This window comes from Crocodylus siamensis, chromosome 4 (genome assembly GCF_052110815.1).
Source record: "Crocodylus siamensis isolate JL-2025a chromosome 4, ASM5211081v1, whole genome shotgun sequence".
Classification (NCBI taxonomy): domain Eukaryota; kingdom Metazoa; phylum Chordata; order Crocodylia; family Crocodylidae; genus Crocodylus; species Crocodylus siamensis.
Window position 1 is genome coordinate 94,566,365 of NC_143398.1, and position 25,903 is coordinate 94,592,267.

Sequence of the window (25,903 nt, forward strand, 5' to 3'; positions counted from 1 at the left end):
TTACTTTCTCTGTATCTCAGTTTCCCAACTGTACAATGGGATGAGATTTTGAGTGCTTTTTCTCACCAGGGTTCCTGCGTACATATATTACTGCATGTAAAGCCCTTGTATTCCTGGGAAAACTGCAAGAGGAAACAAATAATTAAATATTCAGAGCAGAGTTTGAATAGTGTACAGTAAAGAAGACTTGGAGATGCAAAAGAAACAATGAAGATAAAACCAAATATTAATTTATACTCCTTCAGTGAGTGATGTTTACCTTGTGCCCTGGGAGCTGAGGTGGTGCAGGTGCTAAGGTGAACAGCTGACAGCTCAAGTTCGAAGACCTCACAGTGCGGCCCTGTTAGATTCTATTGAACCAACAAATTCTGCTAACTTCCTCATCACAGGGATACAAAGAAGGAAAGGAAGGGACCTTGTGCACTGCATGATTTGGGCCTTGTGGAGGGGTGGTTGTAACTTCTAAATGCAGTCTCAGTGTTCTTTTAAGGTAGCATTTTGTGTGTAATTCTCTAGATTGTGTGTGTGCATGTGCATAATATTCAATGTTTTAAAAAAGCAGACATAAAAATCACGTGGCTTCATGTGATACTGGTGTGTTTAATCATCAGAGATTTTGTAACCATTAGTTCTGCACAGACATCTGCCTATTCCACAGAGGGGGGAAATGAGTGGAAGTATGTTGCCATCTTCTAAGTGGATCAACAATGCAGGTGTGAGGAGCACCCTTTGCCAGAGTCCTTCACAGGTGTTTCACTCTCTTCCAGGCTCTGGAATGCCGTGTATGGGACACAGTCTCTTCTGCCTGGTATCACCCCCATCCTTCTCCCACATGGATGCAAACACCGCTGTTAACCATTTACTGGTTTCGGTTTTTTCATTCAATGTGTTTTATTTTTCTTTCTTCCTCTTGTCCCACACCCTCCCTGACTCATCCCCATACTGTTCCCATACCCTGGCTCCTATCAGCAATATCCCTTTCCCCAACACATACTGGTTTTCAGTCCAGGTCATCTTACCAAGCCCAGTCTTCTATCACATTCATCCCCTCTCACAGCTACCTTTGTCACCCCTTGTTTTACTTCCTCGTCTCTAGGTTCTCCCCTTCACTATCTAGACTGTCTTTTCATGCACACCTAAGCTTCTTGTTTAGTCTCTTGGCCCTATCCTGGCCCTGACTCTTGGCTCTGTATGGTTTGTATGTTTGAGTTGGGCAGTTTCCACTTCCATGTGCCAGAGGCCCTGGCAGACATTACGCTTAAGATGCAATTACTCAAGTAAGTAGCAACCTGGCCACAAGATCAGGCAGTTAATGGCTCAGTAAAACAAGGAATAAGCCACAGAATTATTACACAAAATGTGTATAATAATTTTGTGACTGGTTTCCATTGTGTCATAAATTGAACATATCCCTTGGAACCTTGAAAGGCTCCCGGGCTTGCCTGTGGCTGGGACTGCCAGTCAGCTGACCAGTGCTTTGGAGGCTGAGAGCCTGATCAACCTGACTGGGGCTCCCAGCTGCAGGTGCACTGGACACTTAGCTTGCTACTTGCCAGTGCAGGGGGAACCTGGGATTATAACCCCAGGCGCCCCCTGCACCAGCAATAGGGCATGATTGGGATCCGATTCTCAATCCTACAACTGTGCCTCCTGTCATGCATGTGTGGCATGGCAGGAGGTGCAATTCTTGGGATCACAGATCAGATCCCATTGTGCCTTTAATTGAATGTCTGTCAGCAGCCTGAGTCCCAGCAAGTGTAATTGAAACTCAGGACAGACAGTCTTTATGCTGTTTTAGTCCTGTTCCTGGTACCACCTGAACTCATATGATTTCTTCTAAAAGGCTGCTAACTAAGTAGGACTAAGTAGTCAGTGTTGATCAAAGAGCAGCAATGCATATACAGCCCTAGGCAAACCATGGCTAACCCACTCCAGAGTAAAAGAAAAAATGATGGTATTTTCTGTTCTTTCTCTTACATTGAAGACACAGTGCATGCAGTTAAAAACAGAACATTCCAACCCCCAAAAACAGACTTAAGTTTTCCTAAGCTCCCGCTGATAAGTTGAAGAGCTCAGGACTGCAGTTTGAATATCACTGTCCCACAGAGCTACCTCTGGGTTTGGTCTTGGAGCAAGCCTTGCTCTGTGGGCATGGAGTGTTCAGCTGGGTTGATATTGGGAGCTGTGGGGGCAGTAGTGGGTTCAGCTCTCACAGAATCTTTGGAGATTTTTAGTTGGCAAACTAAAAGTCTCTATTGAACAGGTGTAAAGTGATATCTTTTTCCTCTGGCCTGGTTTTTCCATAATAGTCCTTCAGCAAGGGATCAGGGTCTTTTTAGCAGGGTAGTTGGCTGGTATACAGCAAAATGACCTTGCCATGGTGTTGGTGTTTGTGAGCCCAAGCCAGTATTTTAGATGAAAAAAGCCTAATAGCTGTTATATGGCTGTTCATATGTCTACCCCTTAATATACAATAAATGGCAAATATATAGTTTCCTTGGCTTGCTATAATGTTAATGATGGCTGTACCCACACAACAAGCTATCATAAGAATTGATCTGAAAATTGTGATAGGGCTGAGAGTTCGTATAGCAGACATGCTGGTTAGTCAACAAATGTCAGAGCCAGTACTGGCAATGAGCTCTTTTGGCTTAATTCAGTTTACATTATTCTCCTCCCTCCTTCCCCTTCTTCCCAATCCTAAAATGTCTCTTCCTGTCTGAAGCAGTGGCTGTTTATTCCCCATGAGTCCTGTCTCAGCCAGTTTGAGCTGGAGCTGCTTGTTACAGCACCATTAACAGCTATGTCATTACTTTAACCAAAGACCTTGAGTTTCACTCTGTTATAATCCTTCTCCTTGTCTGCATTCCTTTAGTATAGCAAAGCATATCAAAGCACACACAGCAGCACTGAAGATACAGACATCATCCTTTTGCTATCACTTAAAATGCCTCTCCACCCCAACAACGTTTACAAAAAACTTGGATGTTTGTCTTACAGATTTTAAAAGCTTAGCTAAAACTTGTACATAGTTATTTAAGCAATTTAAAAACTACCTAACAATTTCTCTTTTATGCTAGAGACCACCATGTATGCTTTACTTGTTCTGTCTAAATATACAATTTTTATTTAACTAACTACAGCCAACTGTCTATGGACATATATGAAAAGCGCATCATCTGCTTCACTACATAACACAATGTACATAACACTACATAACACAATGTACACATTTACTTCGCTACATAACGCAACCAGTCACAATTTTTGTCTACTGTTTACAGTATAACTGATATGCGTGTGTGTGTGTGTGTGCGTGTGCGCGCGCGCACACATATTATATCTTATGCACAAATATATGTGTGGATGTGTAATTATATATATTTCTTGCATAACATCTTTCCACTCTCTAACTTGCAGTGTAATTATACTCTGTTCAGCTCTCTAATAGTTGGTGAAACTAGTGGTCATCAATTTCAAGGCTGCTGCCCTAAAGTCAGTATTGCAGCATATTAGGAACAGTGGTTTACTAGCTGTTAAGCATGTGCAAGCAACTGTTTTGTTCCCATTGAGAATAGCAAGATAATTGCTCTGTATTGGGACAAAAGGAGATGGAAATGACTGAATATTTGGCAGATAAAACATTCAGGCCAGAATTTTTATCTCTTGTATCTGATTCATATGATCTGGTGAGTCTTAGGGAGGCAGCATATAATAGGAATTTGTTCAAGCACAGGGACTGCCTCTTGCAGAATTTACCATTTATTTTTATTATAATAAAAATAATACTAATTATAATACTTATAATTATTTTGTTTGTTCTTTTTATAAGAATGAGAATATTGTTTCTTATCTTAGAGGCAGCATTTCTCAGAGCATTGCAGTTCATTGTACTGTACTCTACAGTACTGGTTTAATAGTAACTGGGAGGCAAGAGCATCACATAATTCCAACATCACTTTTTCCTGCATTGCCTTGAAATAGGCATGCGTATAAAGAAATATAAGCATCAGGCTCTGTCTATTCAGTGACATCAGACTTGGAAAAACCAAAGGGAACAGTTTTACAGTAACTTCATTTTTCTATTTTGATTTATTCACAGTTGAAATCAGTCATAACTGAATGTTTCCGATTAATACTGGTATTCTGATTAATACTGGTATCCATTTATTTTCCTCTTTATTTCTTGTATATAAATTATCCTTGACTTTATTTAGCAGATTTTGATTTCTAGGTTAGAATTCAAGTTGTAGAGTACAAAGGTTCACTATGAATCCAGTTTTCTTCTGGATTCTTTGGAGTATTTCTATTGATAAATGTATAAGGGCACGAGGCAACTTACTCTAGACTAGTGGTTTTCAATCTGTGGTCCATGGACTCCTGGGGGTCTGCAGACTATGTCTGAGGGGTCTGTGAAAGATGACTGTGATCAATCAGAAGTATGTGAATACCCACACTTACCATTCAAAGGAGTTTGCACCTCCATTCGGAATTGTTTAGGGGTCTGCAAATGAAAAGTTGAAAACCACTGCTCTAGACAGATATATGAAAATATGCTATACCATGTAACTGAGCCATGTCATTTTTCAGGGCAGTGCGACTGCAATGACTGTCTTTTTTCCTTTGGATACAGCTAGACTGCGTCTTCAAGGTAAGTATCTAAGCTACAATGCCATTCATTGCCCTTTTGAGCTTTCCTGGTTCTGTTTCTATCTCCATTGTTTGGGCACTCCTGGGAGTAGTTGCATGAGGAATTCCTCTGCATAAAGTAGGGTCTTTAGTTTTTTTCCTTTTTCTTTATTGGCAATATTCTTCCAGGTGAGGCAGTTTCCTGTTGGAACAATATTAAATAACTCTTAATTGATTTAACAAGTCTTTAGTCCAGAGCTAAGTAACCAAGTATACCTCTTAAATGGTGTTCTCAAACTGAAAGAGGAGGCAAAGGCTGAGATTCGAGCAGGGTGTACCTGCATAGGAATTGGTTCTCTGGCTAAACTGTGGGTGCAACATTGTGAGACCACTGTCATAATAATTGCTTATGGATTTGTATTGCAAGGGAATTTTAAAAGAAGGGTGTAGGAGGGAAATTGGAAGTCTAAGTATCCTGTGTTTATGAATTTAATTTATTAAATATGCATTACAATTTACTTATTTTTATGCTGCCCTTCTCAAAAAAACCCCCGAGGGTGGCTGCCACAATCCTCAGGGTAGAGAGGTAAGGGAGTCACCCTAGAAAGCTCCAGCCCACCTCTGCAACATTCTGGCTGCCTATCCTTGGGTGCAGAGTGGACTGCTACTGGACCAGTTCTGATAGTGTAGTTGAAGGAACACTGTTCTCGCAATCCCAGTGATTGTTCCCCCAGAAATTATGTGAAAGAAATGAAATATAAAGTCTGTCGTCTCTAGAAATGAATGCCTGTAATGATCAGTTGCTCTGGAGTTACTCACCCTGCAGACAGTCAGTAAGGTATATAAAAACAGAAAAAGGATATGCAAGAAAGATGGATCAAACAGGAAACGTAACTGGTAGGCTTGGAGGCAGAAATTAAACAAGAGAAATAGAACAGAAAAATCTTACCCTGTTTTTTTAACTAGAATCCGCTCCAGAGGTTTCTTCAATAGTTTTCTTCAGCTGGCAGTCCTGCCAGCTCTTGTCAGATCTCACTAGCTCTCCCCAGCAGGTGAACTAGATAAACAACCTAAGAACAGGGGGTTCTTTTTATTCATCTAGTATTTATTAGATTTATATGCTGCCCTTGCCAATAAAAGCTCAGGACACCTTCCAATAAGCGAACAAAATAACTTACATAAAACAAAAGAACAAACAAGAGAATAAAAACACTTATAAAAGCAAGTAGAGTATCAAAATAAAACAGCAACCTCCTAAATAAGGGCTGTCCAATTTCTAAGTGGCTGGGACCATGCGCAGGCTACGCACTCTAGGGGCAACACTGCTGTGAGCCTTGGGCCCCCAGGCCTCACCCCTTTCCCCACTACTGCCCTGCACATATGGGCAGTCCCTCCCTCCACACCCCCACACCATGCACACAGGTGGGCTCCCACCTCAGGTCCCTCAGTGTACCTTGCCATGGGCTGCATCTTTCACCCCCTGGGATGGGAGCAGGAAGTAAAGCTGTGAGAGGGAGGGGAAGGCTAGAGACCCTGGCTGCAGCTGGTGGAATGATAACAGGATTGGCAGCTGGTAGGAGTTGAGGGGCCTTGCATTAAACCCTCATGGGTTGCATGCAGTCTGTGGGATACCAGCTGAACACCCATGCCTTAAACAATACCCTAGCCTAGCTTTGCTTGCTAAACACCTGCCCAGATAGGAAGGTCACACAGTGCTTCTGGAAGATGTCTAGACTTGGGCTTTGAGGTGAGAAGGACTTCCAGAGCTGTGAAACGACTGCTGAGAACAACCTCCCACATGTCTTTGTCAAGCAAGTTTGGTGCATTGTAGGAGGTTGCCCTTGGTTGAACTTGGGGTTCAAGATGGCATCTGAGGGAGAAGGTGAAGACAAAGTTTGTCTTTGGAAAAACCTCTCTCAAATACCTTAACAGTATTTTCCCCTACTTTATTTCTCTATTCAGTTGCTTGTGAGCATGTATATTGTGAAGATGATTTCCTTTCCTCATACGGATTTGTCTGACAAGCTAGACATGTTTCCTAAATCAAAATTTTACTTGGGGAGGACAGCAAACTTTGTTATTGACCTTTAACCAGATTTCCCTTAGCCATTATGTACTCAGGAAGAAGAGAGATAAGCCTTTCAACATGAAAATTAATTTTGAAATTCACCCTATCCATTGGGTAAGCTGAGACGATATAGCTAGCCCTTGTTTGAAGTTAACACCTCTTCAGGTAAACACTTAGTCTTGTGACTATCCTGGGGGATCAGCACTCAGACAGCTATTAGGCCCTGTCACCTTGTCCCATTGACCATTTTTGGGGCTGCATCATACTACAAAAATATGTAAGTACATTCATACCAAATGCCATGGTTCATGCAAACATAAATAGCATAAAACTGAATATAGGCTAACATTCTCTGTAAATAGAGACTAAACATGACAGTAGTAAAGCCTATTCAGGGGAATACCTGTGGAATAATGTACTCATTATTGATAATTAACATCCTCCAAAAATACTGAATGCAGAGATATACATGACACCCTCCATCTGAGAAAGTGATGATGAAGAAGTTAGTCTCCAAAGTTATTACCAAGTCATAACTAAATCTTAATGGCATAATACATTAGCTGTTATATGCTCCCTCCTGTTGTTGATATGAATAATTTCCATATCAAATTCTTGAAACATGATCCTGGACAAGTCATGACAGGCACTTTTGACAAGGCATCCTTGATCTCTTCAAAGCTCTTTTGCAGGCTTCTGTCCAAATTTACTGTCCTGTTTGTCACTGCTATCAGTGACATATGTAAAAAATAGTCTTACTGAAACTTTTTACAAACCTCCCATAGCAGGCGTTGGTAATATTTTGCAGAATGGGAGAGGGCCACATTAAGGGAGTTCCTAGCTGGGATGCCGCAGCCGCAGCCGCAGCTGCAGCCCAAGCCCGCCACTTGCTCCTCTTCCCTCCCCCACCCTTAAAATGCTGCTGCCTTAGCATTTCTCTGTTGTCATCGCCACTTCTCTTCTTTATCTGGGCAAAGCCCTGAGTGCTGAAATGTTGCAGAAGCCCCCTGGCTCTAGGGCCCAAACACAATGGTTTCATGGGCTGGTTCTGACCCATGGGTTGTAGGTTGCTGATTCCTGTCCTATAGTAACTAACAATTGCGCTAAAGGACTAGATCTGCTTTTTAGTTTGGGGTATTGGCCAATCAGGAATAGCTTGTACCTTTAAGGCATTGGGGTGCATTTGTTGCACTTGTCTCCCCCAGTGACCTAGATGTTATGGCTTGGCTACCCATATTTTATAGTTGGACATTTTAACACTTAGGTGTGCCTTCTTAAGCCTTTTCAGTACAGCTTCCCAGGTGTTCTTCCCAGCCATTGCTGTTAAAAGCCATACCATCACCAGTGTACTATATTTACTCTAATATGAGTTTTTTTTCTCGTGATCAGCATGGGGAAAAGAGCCCCTTGTCTTACAAAGAAACCTCATTAAATACACTGCCTATATTTGAACTGCTGCCAAAATCAGCATGAGCTCAGTAATGGAAAGTAACTATGAAGTTGCTTAAATCCAGCCAGCACTGAGCATGGCTATAAAATACATGGCCCATTTAGGGCAAACAAGCTGACGGGAATTTAACAAGGATAGATTAGTGCAGCCCATCTGACTAAAATATATGTTAATGCCCACTGAGTGCAGTCCCCCTCAACACCAACTCTTTCAAGTTATGGTGAGCCACTACTTTGCATACATTTTGACTTCCTCTTCACTCCCACAGTTGAGTTGCACCTTTCTTTCCCACTTCAATTATTCCTGTTTCTTCACCAGCCTTAAGTGTCTGGTAAATATCACCAAATGGGGCCCCGAATAATTCATCCGGAATCCCTGTCTTCCCGTCAGCCTGTTGCCAACGATTAATATGGCCCAGCCCTCCATGAGGTGGAACTGGACCGGGTTGCGCTCTGCCTCATCTGCATATAATTTTTTGGCAAGTTCCACGACTCACGGAAAGAACTTCTAGTTCCAGTCATGCGTGGGGGCTAATTAGCACATGGATCCTTTGTGGAGAGGGGGGGTATCTGGAGTGTACACAGGCTGAGCACTGCTGAGCTGTAGGGTCACCATAGCTTGAAATGCTGCTGACTCTGCTGGGGTCCAGCCCAATGAACTACATGTGTTCCTGGAAAATGATGCATAATTTGAATTTTCATACAGGGAACCCACTTTACAATGTAACAAATGGGGATACCGTGAGAGGGGGCATGCTAGAGGCTGGGTCTCAAGCCCACCTATCTGCATAGGGCAATCTGCCCAGTCTTGCCTGCCATTACTTTGCTGCTTTTGTAACTGCTGGTAAAATGCAGGAGTCTGCCCATTCCATGCCTCGATGCCAAGGGGTGCTATCCATGACTCTGTACCACCCCTCCACCATAGCCCATGCGTTGCAGATGGCATCCAGATGTTAATGTACTACCAGCCTGAAGCCAAACCAAACATAGGCCTCTCTCAGACCTCTTGCATACACACACTCATACTAACCCTCTCTCACTGGGCCTCTTGCTTGCTGCATGATACTGTGCCCCCTTCACTCTGCCCTTCTCCTTTTTTTGGAGTGGCTCTCTTAGGCTGTGGCGCTTATCAGACTCATTCCTTGACTGGCAACATGCAGCCTGTTGGACCTCTCCCGCAGCCCTCATCTGGGTAGTGGCCAGCTAATTCACTGGGTTATTTTATATACCAAAACACACAACAAATGTACACACATTTAACTGTTACAGGGTTGGCCTACGTGCTGCCCTTCAAGCCATCCCTTCAGCCCTACTCAGCACCTCCTAATGCACAGTCCTTCAGGCTGTGAGGATTCACCCTATTCTACGTGGGCTGCACTACTGGCCCCTCTCTGCGGCAACACAACTGACCCTGTCTGGGGCATCTGGGTCTTACACCTCCTGGGGCTCAAGTGGCCATAACCATGCTGAGCCCGCTTACCCACAGTGTTGTGGGGTCTGGGGTTATTGAGGCACCCCACCTGTCTTTCACTGGGGAGGTGAATGGTCCTGGTAGTTCCTGGGGGCTGCCCTGCCATGGGCAGGCTCACCAGGCCTCCCTTCCCCAGCAGGGTGCAGTTTCAGGTCATGCCCAGGACCAAGAATCTCCTGCCATTCCCGTAGCTCCTGCCCTTACCTCCAGGATGTTTCACGAGCAGTAGGGGAGCCAGATGCTATTGCTCTCTCGGCTACAAGTTGCTAACTGCTAACTCTATCTGGCTTACCTTTGTTTGAAAATGGCTGCCTTAATTGGGGACCTGCCGGCTGCCTGCTCCAGCCTTTAATGTGGCAGGCACCCAAAGGTGCACTGCAACAGCTGCGTTCCAAGACCTTGACTCTACTGACCCCCAGATCCATTTCTGCCAATTTTACGAGACAATTTTGGTACTTGCCAACAGCAGACAGTACACACAAGCACAGGGCACTATCATAATGGGGATGGCAACTATAGAAAAATGTGTTGCAGATGTGTTGCAGGCAACGAGCGAGGAGCACAGATTCACACAGGAGACTATGTTTTGGTGCATGTCATTCCCACAATGCACCTCATAAAGCAACTGGCTTCAGGCTTCCACCACACCGATCGCATAAGGGTGAATTTATTTCTCATATAATTAATTTTTGGTATAAAAAAGGTCATTGCATAAGAGAGAATTTGCACATACAGAACCCATATAAAGTGAGGGAAACCTGTGTATGGTAAATCATGAGCCTTTTGGCTTTGGACCAGTATCATGCATGATTTGTACTATATATGGGTAGATACAGATGTGCTTCTTAAAAATGTTTTTACAGTGTACCTGTGATAAAACTTGCAGTAGTTTCAAAAAAGGTAATATGCATCTATTTTGGATGATTTTAGTCTGTAGCCACTATATGCACATTGCTACACCTGTGTTACTTTCAAGGTCAGTTCTTTTTCAAATGTGTTCCTCACTTCCATGTGCTCAGGGAGAGCAGGGTCTTGACAGTGAGGAGGGGAAAGGGCCCCTCCAGATTTATTTTCCCTGCTGTAGCAGTAGGAGAGTGACAAATTTAAGGCAAACCTCCAATAATTGGTTTCTATACCTGGAAAATGATATTAAACTTATACATTTTCTATATATAGAATCTTAAGTTAGGGGGTGATCTTATATTCAGGGTTGCTTTATAGTCTAGTAAATACGATATGTTTGGGGAGAATCATGCAGTCTAGCTAGGATTTCTAGAAGGTGGTGGCCCCTGAATTCATGAATCCCAGAGATTGTACTTTGAAGTCATTCAGTCTCGTGTCTGTGGTGAAAGTAGACTTTGACCATCCTAACTGGAAGCCACAGAACCAGCAGGTATTTGAAACTGCAGCTAAAGCTTTATTAAGAACCAGGATGTGATCACTGGGCAGTGCTTCAGAAATGTATGGTTGATGCCATGCGGTGCTGCAACCTTCAAATCTTAAAAATAAATAAATAAATAAAGGCCCAGGGGATGGCAGGGAGTAGTTCTAACCCAGGGAAGGGGGACCTTTAAGATGAATGTAAGAGGCAGAGTTATTAGGGACACTGTTCTGGCAAGCATAGACTGTGGTATGGAGAGCAGTGAGTTGAGGCCAGATCTAACCACTTGTCAGAGGTGGTCCCAACCTCCAGTTCTTGGTTCAATTTTCAAGTCAGAACTTAACAACAGTTAGGGTGCAGTAGTCCAGTGTACTTGTGTTAGTCTTATAGGTGAGAGAACCAATAAAACAAGCACTCTTAAATAGCAGGTCAAAAGAGCCAGCCAGTAAGTTGGGAGAAAATTTGTCTAAAAGTTAGTCTCTTGTCTTCCAGTTGATGAGAAACGCAAATCCAAGACAACACCTGCAGTCTTACTGGAAATAATCAAAGAAGAAGGCCTGTAAGTACAGATGTTAACTTTTAAGGCATGTCTATGTGGGAGCTCTCAGGAGAGTTACTGAACTAACTTCAAAGTGGATTAGCAAACCTCACTCAGCCACTTTGCAGGCACTTTAAATTCAGAATTGAGTAACATTAGACCTAAATAAAGCCACTTTAATTCTGATTTAATTTGTAAGGAACGTAGAGGAAGTCAACTGTTAAAATAAATAACACATCAGTAAGAATGGTGCTTGAGGAAGTAATAGTTGGATTTGAAAGAATGCAAAAATCAGAGGCCCCTGTTGTGTGTAATGTTTAAGATGTGACTAACACATTAATAATGCTTTAAATAGTAACTGACCACATACGGAACTCAGCTTAGGGTGTGAAAATGTAGTAAATGAGCCATGAAGTTATTGTACATACAATGTGGAATAAATTTGTGTCTCATGTCTTAAATGTGTGGCCAGAACCTGTCAAAACCCCATGGGCTACAGCTGGGCAACACAGGGTTTTTGACAGGTCCTGGTGTGCAGGGAGCTATAAAACCATGTGTGATGCCCAACTGGTCAGCACATGGGGTTTATACAGCTCCTGGTGCATTGGGCTCTGGCAACTCCCCATGTACCAGAACGTGTCAAAATTGTGTGCTGCCCACCTGAACAGCACACATGGATTTATAGCTCCCTGTGGGCTGAGCTGAGTGTTGGCTGAGGTGGGGGACTGGTTTGGATCCTGGCCCCAAATGACATTCAGCTTATTGGTTTCATCTTGCTGATGCAGAGGGAGGTCAGGTTCCCCCTGCACCAGCAAGTAAGGCCCAATTTTGGATCTAACCCCCAATCCTAAAATTGCGTGTCCTGCCATGCCACATGTGCACGGTAGTACACACAGTTTTGGGACTGGGGATTAGACCCCATCATGCCTTAAACTGAAAGTTGTTCAGGGGCCAAATTTCCTACTCTTACAGAAAAAAGAGAAAATGCAAGTTTCTGGCAAAGGGAATTTTTTATTGATTCAGCTGAAGGCCTTTAAAGAACCCTGGAGAAAAAGCAGCATAATTTTGGAAAGATGGGTGACTGAAATAACGAGAAAAGCCACAAGTGCAAGTTCATAAGCTTCCTGCAGGTGTTAGCAATGGCACCTTTCATTTTCATAAATATCTGCAGTAGTGGAACTTTTTAAAAATGGATTTTGCTAATTCATACTTCTTAGGTTCTTGTCTGCGCCAGGAAAATGAGCTCATCTTAATACTTTGCCCCATTGTTATACCCCTACCCACTGCTTTTGGCCTTCCCAAGTGACCTTGGAAACAGTGATCCCCTGGTGTAGTGTAGGTAGGTCTGATTCAACATGTGGATAAAATCCAGGGCAGGAGTTTACATCTAGTTGCTCTTGCTGAAGTAGATTAGGCCTGATGGTTCAGGTAACTTGAACCATTAAAATAAACCAATTTTTCTCATCTTTGTTTTGTCTTTTGCATTTTGAGAGTTTCCTTTTGAAAGATCATCAAGTTTCTCTTATTGTTGTGGATGCTGGAAGGGTTTATTTTAAATTGAGGTATATGTAGTTCATATCAGATGCATCCCTTTTCTGGAAGTAAAAGAGAATAGAGATTGTGTGTTTATAAAGATTAAGCTTTTCTTCATCTTCTATGTCTCCAGCAGTCGTTTATAGTCCGTTAATTAGAGAAGCCTATAACTCTAGCACCTAACTTTTTATAACATTTTGTACTTTCCTAATTAAATGTGGGGGGATGTTACACCAGCTGTATGATAAATGTTTAAGTCTGAATCTTTCATGTCAGCCTTATACTTTATAACATGCCTCACTTAGAGTTCCTTGTTGCCTATGAAAGTGAGCAGATGACTGCATACTTTTGAACTAGAAATAGAATTCAGAATTACTGTGCTTAGTGTGATCTGCTATTAGTTGAAAATAGTCTCAATGAGCAATGGCATTGTATATAATACACAAGATCAGCTGTTTGCATTCCCACTAACTATAAATATTAAAAAAATACTATGTAATGTTACTCTCAAAGCATGACCATCATCTATCTCTAAAATGCTGAACTTAAATAATATATATGATATTCATCTATACGATAGGTTTCCAAAACACTTTAGAGCAGTTTGACTTGACATTAAAAAAAAAATACAAAATTAAAATTAGTATTAAATGTCATTTGTCTTAACAAAAAAGGTCATTCTTGTTAGCATAGCCATTAAAGTGTTGATTTACAGCTAAAATTAGCCTTTAGAATAGATTCAGCAACCAATTTTGATAACCAGTAGCATGTGTTTAGATTAATACACATTTAAGTAATTATTCAGTTCAATATACATTTAATTATTTATTAGATTTATATGCTGCCCTTCCCAACCGAGGCTCAAAGGAGTTTACAGTAAGACACAGAATGACATAAAAACAAGTAGAATATTAAAATGTATTCATAGTTTTAATTTGAATAGTTTTTATTTTGTTAAATGATAAATTAAATGTTAATTTTCTATTAAGTAGCTTTTCTTGAGATTTATATCAAGAAACATTTGGATAGAAAATGAAATTCAATGAAAAATATATAAGACTGTTAAAGCAGGTTTTAAGTACAACTGCCATAAATGTTTCAGTTAAACTAGAAGCATGATTTTTTTGTGGGTGACATCTTTTAATGGACCAGCTGCACGTTGGGATAGACATGGATAAGTTTCAGTACCACATGGTACTTAATTCTTTACAAATTAGGTACTGTGATGCCTGAAAGCTTGTCTATCCCAACCATACAGCCAGTCCAATAAGAGGGGTATTGCCCACAAAGTTTTTGCCTTGTATATTTCCTAGAATAGACTATTACAGTTGCATCACTTCAGCACTTAATAAAAAAATTACAGATCCAAATGCATTTTGTATTTAAAGCTACTTGATTTCTTAAAGGAAGTGTGGGTTTATTATTTTTAGTTAATTGATATTTAGGTACCTAAGATTTAGAAAGTTGCCTAGTAAGATTTTTTTGTTTTGCTTCCCTCCCCTCCCCAAATGCATAGACAGATTATGTGTCTATTTTCTTCTGAAATCAATGGAAGTGAAGTTTCAAACCTGATGGAGTGCTTTGGAAAAATCCCACTGGACATCTTTCTTTATCTTTAAATGTCTACCTACGTTTGGTAAAACTGATCCCAAGTTCAATGCAACTTAAAAATGTGAACGTGTTGTTGTTTTCCACTTGGTTTCAGGACACAGGCTGAGGGAGGGAAAACAAGCCTTCTTGTTTTTTCAGCCTCCAGTCTGTTCCTCCATTTTGAGTGATCCAAATGAAGAAAACCTTTTCTTTGCACCTGTAGGCTAAACTGAAACCAAAAGTCACTAAGACAAACTGTTCTGCGCAACAGAAACTAAAATTAACTGCTTGTCACTCCATTGTAAGACGAAAAACACAGATACTTAATGAAGCTGTGAAATGTTGACACTTATAAAGCTTGATTTGACCTCAAAAGTCTGAGAAGGTTTCTTGATTCTATAGGTAATGTTAAAAAAAAGGCAGTATCCTTTACTTATTAAAATGTGTGGACAGCTCATTGAGGCAGCATATGTTTACTTATTTAACAGATTATAGTAGGTTGCACTAAAGGTAATCCTTATCATACCTTATCATATTTCAAATGCAGTTTAAAACAGGTATCTTTTAAAAAGTGAAATCTGTACTTAATTTAAATTAAAAGAAACAAGGAAATTAAACTCATTGATTTCTTATTTTTCTTTTTTAACCAATGCTACCTTGGGATCATTCTGGATAAAAGGAACTGTATGAGTCCATAACTGAGTTCTCTTGATCTTTTTTTTAACAAATGCCTAAGTATCTCTTTGCTTTTCAGAGTCCTGCTCCAAAGTCTATAGTATCCATTGGAAGAACTCACTGACTTCAAGGCTTGCCTTCTACTTGACTCCAGACTAAAACAACTTAACTATGCTTCTGTTCAGTGGGCTTTGGATCAGGCCCCATATGCTTTCAGTATTAAATGGTATTTTTCTGACTCTAATTTTTTTTCATCTCCCCAGGCTGGCACCATATCGAGGGTGGTTCCCTGTCATCTCCAGTCTTTGCTGTTCCAATTTTGTTTACTTCTATACATTTAACAGTCTTAAAGCAGTCTGGGTCAAAGGTCAACATTCAACCACAGGAAAAGATTTAGTCCTCGGGGTTGTTGCAGGTAATGGAACCTGCTAGGTATAGTGATATACCATGCCATGGCATGAAATTATATTGAAATCAAAACTTATAATCAAGTGTTGTATGTCAGATTTACTCAAGTAGAAGATAATCTCCCCATAATTTGATTCTGTATATGGAAAATTTATAAATTTGTTAGAATTTTCCAGGTATAGAACCCAATTATTGGAGGTTTGCCTTGAATTTGTCTCCCTCCCGCTGCTATAGTAGGGAAAATAAATCTGGGGGGTCAGGTGGTCCATTTGTCCTCTGTTTTCCCCCTCCCCCCCACTGTCAAGACCCCGCTGTCCCTGAGCATAGGGAAGTGAGAAGCCAATTTGAAAACGCTAATTTTGAAATGAATAGGCCTGTAATAATTTGCATAAAGGCAAATTACTAAGGGTGCTGATAGAAATTATTCAAACTGCAGCAGGTTTCAGCACAGGTATTCCATAAAAGCACTTTCAAGCAGCACGTTTGTACTTACTTACATATAGTACAAGCTCTTTTATCATTTTCAAGGCCAAATCAGTTCCAAATTCAACTGGGCAAATCCCAGTAGTCAAGTTCCAAAATTTGACTGAGTAGAGCTCAACTGTCAAGTCTATGTGGCTCTACCACCAGGCAATTCTTCCTCCCAGACTCATTGGTTTGGGACTTTGAATACTCCCCAAATTCAGGCAGGCATCCTATGTGCAAGCCCCAGGCCTGCGCCTTGGAGTTCAGCAGCCCTCTGTTTCCTTTGATCTTAGCTAGAAGGCCACACTATGCATGATGTTGGTCCAAAGCCAAAAGGCTCGTTATTTACCATATAGTTTATTGGACTGGACCCCAGCAGAGCCAGCAGCATTTCAAGCTATGGTGATCCCATAGCTCAGCACTGGTGTGCGTGCGCGTGTGTGTGCGTACCCCTCTTCCCCCACAAAGGATCGATGTGCTAAGTAGTCCTCCACGTGTGACTGGAACCAGGTATTCTTGTCATGAGTCCTGGAATCCTCCAAAAAATTATATGCAGGTGAGGCACAGGGCAACCTGGTCTGGCTTCATCTCATAGAGGACAGGGCCCCACTAATCATTGGTGACAGGCTGAGAGAGGGGGCAAACACAGAGAAGGGAAGGCAAGCAAAGGAGGAACAGCTGGGTCAGGCAGGCAGCCAATAGGGAACTGCCATGCGGGACCCAGCTGAAGGGAGGGAGATTTAAAGGATGCTGAGGGAGCACCCAGGGGAGGACAGAAGAAGAAAGGGAGCATAGGGAAGAAGCGAGAGCAAGCAAGTGAAGGAGAGCTGGTAGAAGACCCAAGGGTAAGCTCTGACCTTCCTACTTACCAGTTGAGGTCCAGCCAGGAACAAGAGTCGGCAAAGAAGTCTGAGTGACCAGTGAGTCTGAATCTGGGGGTGAAGGGAACCACTCCGGGGACCTAGAAGAAGAGGAAAGTGAAGGGGAGTTTTACTCCCCCAGAGGACAGAGAAGAGGGAGAGGACCCCAGCCACAAGAGGGTGATGAGGGGGAACCAGAGCAAAAGGTAGCTGTCCTGGGACCCGTGCAGGGAAGAATGGGGCAAGCAGCTACTTAGACCCAGGCTGTAGATACAGTCCTTCAGGTCAAGATAATAACGAACCTTGGCGATAGTCAACATTGCCCAGAACATCAGGTGTGGTGAGGGCAGAGTATTGGGATGGTGGAGCCCTGTGGAGAGCTGCTGAAGTTCTGAGTCTCTAACCATTCTCCTTTGCCCCCCAGTAGTGGCCAAGCATTATCTCCCATAATATCGAAGGTGGCAGGTGATTTATTAGAACAAGCCACTACTGTTCCAGCTAGGAGGTGACGCAACTCTAGGAAGTGCTGGAGGCACTCTTACAATGGCAAAACCAATGTCATGTATTCACCTGTTGTTTACCGGTTTCCCTTTCCAGAAGAACATATAGCCACCCCCCTCCTCCCTCAGATGGCCTTCACCTATAACAAACAGTGACTACCCACATACCAGTTAAGCAAGTAAACCACTAACATAGGTGATATGTTTTGGCCCCCAGGACATTTTAAATACCTACATCATCGTTAGCAGGATGTTGAATCAGTAGTTTTTACCACTGTCAGAAAATAATGCAACCTGGAACTTCTAGTGCATACCTAATGAGTGAATTTAGAGCACCTTTATCCAGTCTTCCCTTGTTTGTTTGCTGTTAGCAAAACTAGGTGGAAACGATCTTAATAAAAGTACTAGTGCTGGTTTCTGAAACCTCTCAGTGGCAAAGTTGTCACATAACTTCTAATGGGGTGCATCTACATGTTCGTCAATGTGCCATAGTTATGGCACACTGAATTTAGTAGTTGGATAACCATTTTTATGTAGCTTAATATTTTCCTATTATGTATTATGCAGAAAAGCAGTAAAAGTTCACATCCCAGTTCTTCAAGGTATTTACACTTTTTAAGCTTTTGGGAGAGATCAGGGTAGCACATTTCCATTATATACTCCCTGCCAGTGCCCTAAATTAAGAGATATCCCATTTACCATACAAGAGGAAGTTTGAAAAATAATATTATTTTAATATTTGGCATTTCTTTTATCTATGAATGAATGAATGAAAATGAAGTTCATGGCAGATCTTTGCAGAACATTGGTATACTTGGACATAGGAAAAGATCAAGATAAGTTTAGGTTAAAGAGAGATTTGAGTCCATGCATGCCCTTCGGAAGAAGCAAACTTGCTTTTTCTGCTGTGCTTGACTTATATTCTATCACCACGTAAAAATGATCATGTGGAAATCTGGTATGATGATTCTGTGCTTTTATTTGTTATTTTTATTTTTTCTTATATCCAGAAAGCTTATCCTGGAATTTGTTTAACCTGAAGGACATTAATCAATTGATTTAAGAACAAAACAACAGTATGGTCTTGACTTGTCTTATGAGAGAAACCACAGAAACCATTTTAATTGGGAAGCTATACTATTCCCTTTGCTGTGTGTTAGCAGGAAAGAAGTAAAGAAACCAATGCCATTTCCCATGCAATGTGAATTGAGTTACTTTATATGCTGAAGTTAAGGAAAGAAAATACCTGCTTTTCTAGGTTCTGTTTTTAAAGCTCACTTTTCTCCATCTTCTGTTGTATTGGTATTAGGGGTTGTGAATGTGCTATTGACCACTCCACTTTGGGTTGTGAATACACGGCTGAAACTGCAGGGAGCAAAGTTTAGAAATGAAGAAATCATACCAACAAACTACAAGGGCATTGTAGGTAAGTGCCCTCTGCTGTCATTTTTCTTAATAATTTTTATGTTGGTAGAAAAAAATACTGGCTTGATGCTTTCATGTGGGATGCTGTGACCTGCAAGCCTGCTGGTCTCGATTCCTCTTTGAACCCTGGTAATACTCTCAGACCAGAATACTTAGGAAAAGATCCTCTGTGATGGGGGTTATTTGCTAATTCAGACAGGCCTCCTCTCCTGTGAAGTGCAGGAATCCCATAACCCAGTGAGGACCAGCCATTTTGGCGCACATGCCACAAATTAGCCCTACCCCTACCCCTAGTGCCTCTCCAATACCTTCCACAACTTGATCAGCTGCTCTGTTTGCTGCTCCCTGCCTTATTTGCCACTGCCTGCCTGTCCCTTCCCTGGTCTGCCAAGTACCACACACACAGGCTGTCCATGCCACAGGGTGGCCATCCCTACCCTAGTCCTTCTTTAGGGACCTGTGTACTAGTTTAGGTAAGCTTACTGTCCTTGGATTCAGGAGTGTTACAGTCCCTTTCATAGATGTATGTGCTATAAGCTGGGCAGGGCTACTTCTTGGCTTAAGTGTTGCATGGCCTTTTTTCTGGAACTATGTGAATTCAGGTCATCTCTTGACTTTAAAACTGGCTTTTCACAACTGGCCTCTCTTCAGTTGAATTCTTCCAGTCCTGAGTTTGGAGGATTCAGCAGACAGTAGTCTTCCTGCTCCTGTTTCTGTTGCAAGGAATGAGCCAGAGGTTGTGGCTACATGTGCGTATTAATGCACAGCAATAAACTCCTGAGGTAACTGCTCTGCAGTTTATTGTGCCTGGGATTGTAGCATGTTGAGCTGGGGCAGAGCAGCCCTGCCTGGCAGGGGTCCCGGGCTCAGTGTGCTGTGGAGGTGCTGGGTGGGGCACAAGTGTACTTCAATGTGGGGCCAACCAGTGGGCTCCTTCCTACCCTAGCCAGCTGGGGCAGCATCTACATGTGTGCTGCTACAGAGTTTTTTTTACTCCGTAGCAGGATAGTACTTGTATTTATAAGCATTTGTATTTACAAGTACTATCCTGCTACAGAGTCAATTAATTTACTCCAGCCTAATAGGGGCACATGTGTAGATGCCAAGAGTGTTACAGTGCAGCTAATTAGTCTACTGCACAGTAAATGTCTCATGTAGACATACCTCCTTTCTCCCAGGATATGCCTCTGTCATTCTCTAGGCCAGGGGTAGGCAGCAGTTTTTGGCTGGAGTGCCGAAAAACACCATAATGCATACCTCAGAAGGTGCCAGAGTGTCGGCATGGCAGAAAAACAAAATGAGGGCAAGGGGTACATGGCAGGATGCCCTGCTTGTGCCCCTTGCTCCCCACCCAAAGCCTATGCTCCCCCAGCCCTGCTGCCCCTTGCCCCCCACCCAAAGCCCCTGTCCCCCAGCCTGGGCTCTGTAGCTGCCAGCAGCTATCCCAGCTCTGGGTAGCTTCTGGAGCCTGGGGTGCTCCCAGCAGGACTTGCAGCATCCCAGCTGCCTGCTGGCAGCAGCCCGGGCTCCCTGCTGGCAGCAGCTCCCCAGAGCCAGAGCCAGGACGGGCTGCAGCCAGGAGGCTCCAAACAGCTGTGCCGGGCTCCGGTATCAGCTTTGCACTGGCGCATCCAGGCGTGCCTCAGAGTGGGCATTGGGGTGAGGCCTGAGCCAGTGCAGCCCCAGTCTCCTTCTTGCTCCCAGCATGGAGGTGATGAGCCCAGTGCAGCTGTTTGCACTCTGCCTGCTGCTTCTGCAGCTGCCCAGAGCCCGGGCTGGCTCCAAACAGCTGCGCTGGGCTCATCACCTCCATGCCGGGAGCAGGGGAGAGACCAGGGCTGTGCTGCCTCAGGCCCCTCCCCCACCGCCTGCTCTGAGGTGCGCCTGCATGCGCTGGTGCTGAGCTGATGCAGGAGCCCGGCACAGCTGTTTGGAGCCTCCAGGAGCTCTGGGGAGCTGCTGCCAGCCAGGATCTCCGGCTGCTCCCAGCAGGCAGCTGGGATGCTGCAAGCCCTGCTGGGAGCAGCCTGAGCTCCATCGCTGCCAGCAGCTACCCGAAGCTGGGGCTGGCCACGGTGTGCCAAGCAAGTTGGCCTCACGTGCCAGGCTTGGCACGCGTGCCAGGGGTTGCTGACGCCTGCTCTAGGCCCTGAGATGCACCACATTTCTGGAACCCTAGAAGGCTTATGCCGGGTTGTCAAAGATACGGTCACATCATCTGGTCCCTGGTGCTGGCCTTGAGTCTCAAGCTGACCCACAGACGGCATGTGGTGGGGATTGGGCTGTCCCAGTATGCATGGCCCTGGATGCACTACACTTAGCACTTGCTCAGAGTCAATCCAGCCCCCCTTGCCACCATCCAGATGCTGGATCCAGCACTCATGACACCTGCTCCAGTTGGTCCAAAGAAAGGCAATATGAGCAGTGCAGGTCCCAGACTGGCTAGAGTGGGTGTTGGATTTGGCACAGGCCAAGTGATCTTGTAACTGTGATCCAGAGTTATTAACTGAACAGCAGATTTCTCTCCATAAGGATTTTGCATTCCAATTTATTGTTCTGATCTGCGCTTTTGAGTGGAGAAAGAGATCAAATTTTTAAACTTTCTGGGTGCCTGCTTCTTGAAACCCAATTATTTGCTAGAGGTGTTTCAGAATTGAGCCAACTGAAATATAGAAAATTAATTTTCATACTGTGTAGCTTGTTTGAGATTAGTTGGGGGTGGGAAACAAATGGTTAAGTTTTGATTCTGCATCTTAATTCTAGCATTGGCAGACATTGACTGAGAGATGGCATTTCCAGTCAGCTTCCAGTTAAAGGAGAGGGGAGAGAGAGAAAAGTTAAGTGTACAGTCATCTGCTATGTGGCCTGCTGGTTAAAATGAAACAGAAAACAAAACAGATCTCTGTATAGGGCTCATCTAGAAGAATGCTGTTAGCAGTAAGGATCTCAGAGATGTTCTTATTCCAGAGATGTTAGGCCTATGTAAAAGGAGGAGAAAAGCTACACAATATGATAGATTTTTTAAAACCTTTTTTCTATCCACCTTTGTCCCTGAATTTGCTGACTAGGTTGGAAGATGGAGCTTGCACCCCAAAGAGCAGTGCTGTGACTATCTGTTTCCCAATGTAACCCTAATACTGGGTGATACTCCAGATGTATAAATATTCTGACTGCTAAGGTCATGATTAATGCTCTGACAATTAAGGATTCTTACTGTATCTTTCCATCTTCCTTACCAGATGCTTTTCATCAGATAATACGAGATGAAGGGGTCCTGGCTCTGTGGAATGGTACTTTCCCCTCCTTGCTGCTGGTTTTCAATCCTGCCATACAGTTCATGTTCTATGAAGGTTTTAAGCGGAAGCTTTTGAAGAAGCAACAGCAGGTGAGATTAATAGGTTTAGAAGCCATAAGAAAAAGTTATGATTATTTAGCCTGACCTCTCTATCACATGGGATGCCTAATATTGGCAAATAATTCCTACATCAAGGCTTATTACTTCCTGTATTAGAATATGGCTTTAGAAATAGAGCCAGTCTTGATATAAAACTCAAAATGGGAGAGTCAGCCCATCCCTAGGTAAGTTGCTGCAGTGATGAATCACCAATCACTTGTTTAAAAAAATAAAGTACCTTAATGCTCAGTCTAATATAGCTTTCAACCACTGATTTCTGTTAAGCAGCTGTCAACTATAAGAGATCATTTCTGCATGTAAGTATTTTGTAGGCCATGATCAATCCACCTCTTAACCTTTTCTTGGATATATTAAATATATTGAGCTTCTGAAGTCTCACTGTGAGACATGTTTTCTAGACCTTTAATCATTCTTACAGTTTTTTTCTGAACTTTTTCCAATTTTTCATCATCCCCTTTCAAGTGTGGACACCAGAACTGGACGTAACATTCCAGTAATCGTCCCAGTAATGCTGTATACAGAGGTAACATCACCTTCCTACTCCTACTTACTATTTTCCTTCTTCTGCATCTAAGTTTTATGTTTGCCCTCTTAGATACAGCATCACACTTGGGAGCTCATCTTCATTTTGTTATTTGTCATTACCCCAGTGTTCTTTTCAGTGTCATCACATTTTAGGATTCTCTCTCTCATCTTGTAAGTATAACTTACATTTTTTATTCTTAGATGTATGGCATTGCATTTTAATACAGCCCACTGCATCTTATCAAGCAATCCAGGAAGGTGTATATAACGGCTGTATTCTCCTACATTATTTACTACTCCACAGTTGGTTTTGTGCTGCAAATTTAACCAGGAGTAGTTTTATATTTTCTTTTAGAACATAGGCAAAGGCATTGAATAGCCCTGGTCCAAGAAAAAAATACTGTTATCCGCTTCTCCCCTTCCTGCCAAGAGGAAGATGATGTCCTGTTTATAATTATTTTTATGATCTATTAATCAATCTTTAATGTATTGAATATAGGGTACATTTTTTAGTTTTTATCAGAATGTTGTTCAGATCTAAGTCAGTGCATTTCAGAATTGTCACCACGTTTATCTTTATGAATAATCAAATTTGTAATAGCATCGGGGAAGCAGTAATGGGTTTGTCTGACAAGACCTATTTTCTTTAAAACCGTTCTGAGTGGCATTAATTATGCTACCATTCTGTATAGATTGCATTGGAAAAATGAGCCTCTTTATGATTTTGCCTTGGATTCATTTTACGTTTAACTGTCCTAAATAACCATCATGACTATGTTTTACTTTTTTGAATATTGACACATCATCTTTTCTGCCATGCTTCTGAACTTTTTTGCTATTCCAAACTTGATTAGAATGAACATCAATATCACAGCTTGGCCAAATCTTGTAATGCTCTTGAATACAAATTATTTGGTCCTGCCAGTCTAAAAAGAATAATATTTTTTATTTCATGAGAAACTGTTGAGGATATTAGAAAGTCTTACTTCTGAAAGCTATGGATACCTCCTCCCTGCTTTTTTCAAAATATAGCATGGAGATGTTTATTGGACACTTCAGGCTTTTTTGTGTTGTGACTGAGAACTTTATTATTTTTATCTAATGTTGGCTCTCTACCATTGGTAGGATTTAATTTCCTCCAGATATACATGTTCTTATTGTTGTTAATCCTACTGGCTATAGCTTTATCATTAATACCTTCAGCTTTCCTTGACAGTTTTCTGCATTTTCTAACTCTTTGTACTCCTTGCTTTCCACTTCCTCATTGTTTTCATTTGTTAGACATAATATTTTAATTAGTATTTTTTACTTCTCCTTTTAACTGGGATGTGTTTTACTCTAAGAAGACCACTTACATGGATGTGGGTTTGTTAGTCTGAGTATCTAAATAAGCAATAAGCAGTGTTAAATAACCCCCATTCTCATTCATATTTTTGTTTAACTTTTTCTTCCCTCTCAGTTTTGCCTATACGTTTTCAGCATGCTGAAATCAGCATTTTTAATGCACTGTGCGTGCGTGGTTGTGTGTGCATAGTAGAGATAGGGACTATATTTTGTTTGCGTATAACAGTAAACTAATTTGTGATCACCTTGCAGCTAGGCAACTGTCAGTTTTCAGTTTAGCAATCAAGTTTATTTTAAACTATCAGAGTGAAGGAGTATATCATACTATCCCTAGATGGCTGCATTATGGCTCTTATGTTTAATAAGTTTGTGCATAATCTCTGAAAACTCCAAGATTGCTTATCTAATGGCAATGCAAGGCCTCTGGTGCATGTTACCAAGAATGCCTCAGTTGTCAGATATCCAGGTTGTAGCCATATTGGGCTAGAGGCAAGGAATATAACAGGCAGATAAATACAGTAAAAGCTTCCTTAACTGGCATCTTACAAGCTGGCAGGTTCTCTTAACCGGCATGGTGGCTTGTAAGGTAAAGTGAAACGAGAAGTGCCCACTGTGGCACTTCCGGTTTCTGTGAGCTCCCATGGCCCGGGGCAAAGCAGCCTGTGCTGCCAAGCCCCCATGACCTGGGGCATAGCAGGCTGCACGGGGCCTGCCTCCCTGTCCTGCAGGGCCCCTAGGAGGGTTGGTGATGTGGCAGGAGAGTCGGCCAGGGTGCGGGAGGGGCAGTGATGCCCTGGACGTGGCAGGAGAAGCGACAGGCCAAACAGGCAAAGGCGCCTGTTCGGGCTGCTCAATTAACCAGAGTATTTTATTATCCGACACCCCCCCATTCCCCTTGGGTGCCAGATAACAAAGCTTTAGCTGTACAATAATTTGTTTGCAAATATCTAGTTGGTCTAATAAGATATCACTTCTTCCAAGAGTTTTGATTCTTTTCAGTTGTCAGAGTGAGCAGTCTTTAACTGACCTCTATTTGTGTGATGTTTCAGTTAGAGCATTGGTCCATAAGTTTCCAGTTTCCATTCTTTTGAATTATCAGCAACTAAAGCTTGCAGTAGAGTGCTGTCTTCTGCCTTGATCCAGTCATTCAACCCTTACCAGCAGGTTTCAGCAATCCCAGTTACTCCCTATAAAGGGTGAAGACTGCAAAAGCCTATGAATAGGGGTCATTGGAAAACATGTCTCCATGTTAGCGATGTTTACTTGTGGCCTTGGCGTGATATTGTAGCTGTGATGGTCCAGGAATAAAGGGAGAGGTAAAGATGCAGGTGGTGGCTTACTTGTAGTTTTGACCCTGAAAAGAAAGACGTGCCACAAACTTTGCTAGTGAGGTTTTGTGGAAGGTGCTTGGATATTCTAGTGGTGGGCATCAGTATTTTAAAAACTCTAATATGTAAAGTTATATAACTGGCTGATGTGTTTCTACATGCAAGTAACCCTTTCCTTAAACTTTTGAGCAGCTCACGTCTTTGGATGTGTTCATCATCGGTGCAGTAGCCAAAGCAGTTGCTACTACAATCACATATCCGATGCAGACAGTACAGTCAATTCTGCGGGTGAGTTTGTA

The 25,903-nt window shown here is 42.4% G+C and overlaps 2 protein-coding genes across 3 annotated transcripts in view; one reads left to right on the top strand and one right to left on the bottom strand.

The window, feature by feature from the left end:
- SLC25A17 (solute carrier family 25 member 17) overlaps positions 1-25,903 on the top strand; it is a 46,160-nt gene that overhangs the window by 10,271 nt on the left and 9,986 nt on the right. The window contains exons 2-7 of one of the 2 annotated variants that reach the window (XM_090042964.1): positions 4,591-4,651; positions 11,491-11,557; positions 15,598-15,749; positions 18,877-18,993; positions 22,232-22,377; positions 25,797-25,892. In XM_090042964.1, coding sequence (XP_089899090.1) covers positions 4,591-4,651; positions 11,491-11,557; positions 15,598-15,749; positions 18,877-18,993; positions 22,232-22,377; positions 25,797-25,892 — 639 coding nt within the window. The remainder of the gene's footprint in view (positions 1-4,590; positions 4,652-11,490; positions 11,558-15,597; positions 15,750-18,876; positions 18,994-22,231; positions 22,378-25,796; positions 25,893-25,903) is intronic. The other variant, XM_090042965.1, reaches the window with a different exon arrangement.
- The window catches only part of MCHR1 (melanin concentrating hormone receptor 1), a 77,356-nt gene continuing 56,126 nt past the window's right edge, over positions 4,674-25,903 (bottom strand). Inside the window, exons 2-4 of the transcript XR_016441829.1 lie at positions 17,077-17,168; positions 5,579-5,699; positions 4,674-4,831 (exon numbers count right to left, since the gene is read on the bottom strand). The gene's annotated coding sequence lies outside the window, so the exon portion shown is untranslated. The remainder of the gene's footprint in view (positions 4,832-5,578; positions 5,700-17,076; positions 17,169-25,903) is intronic.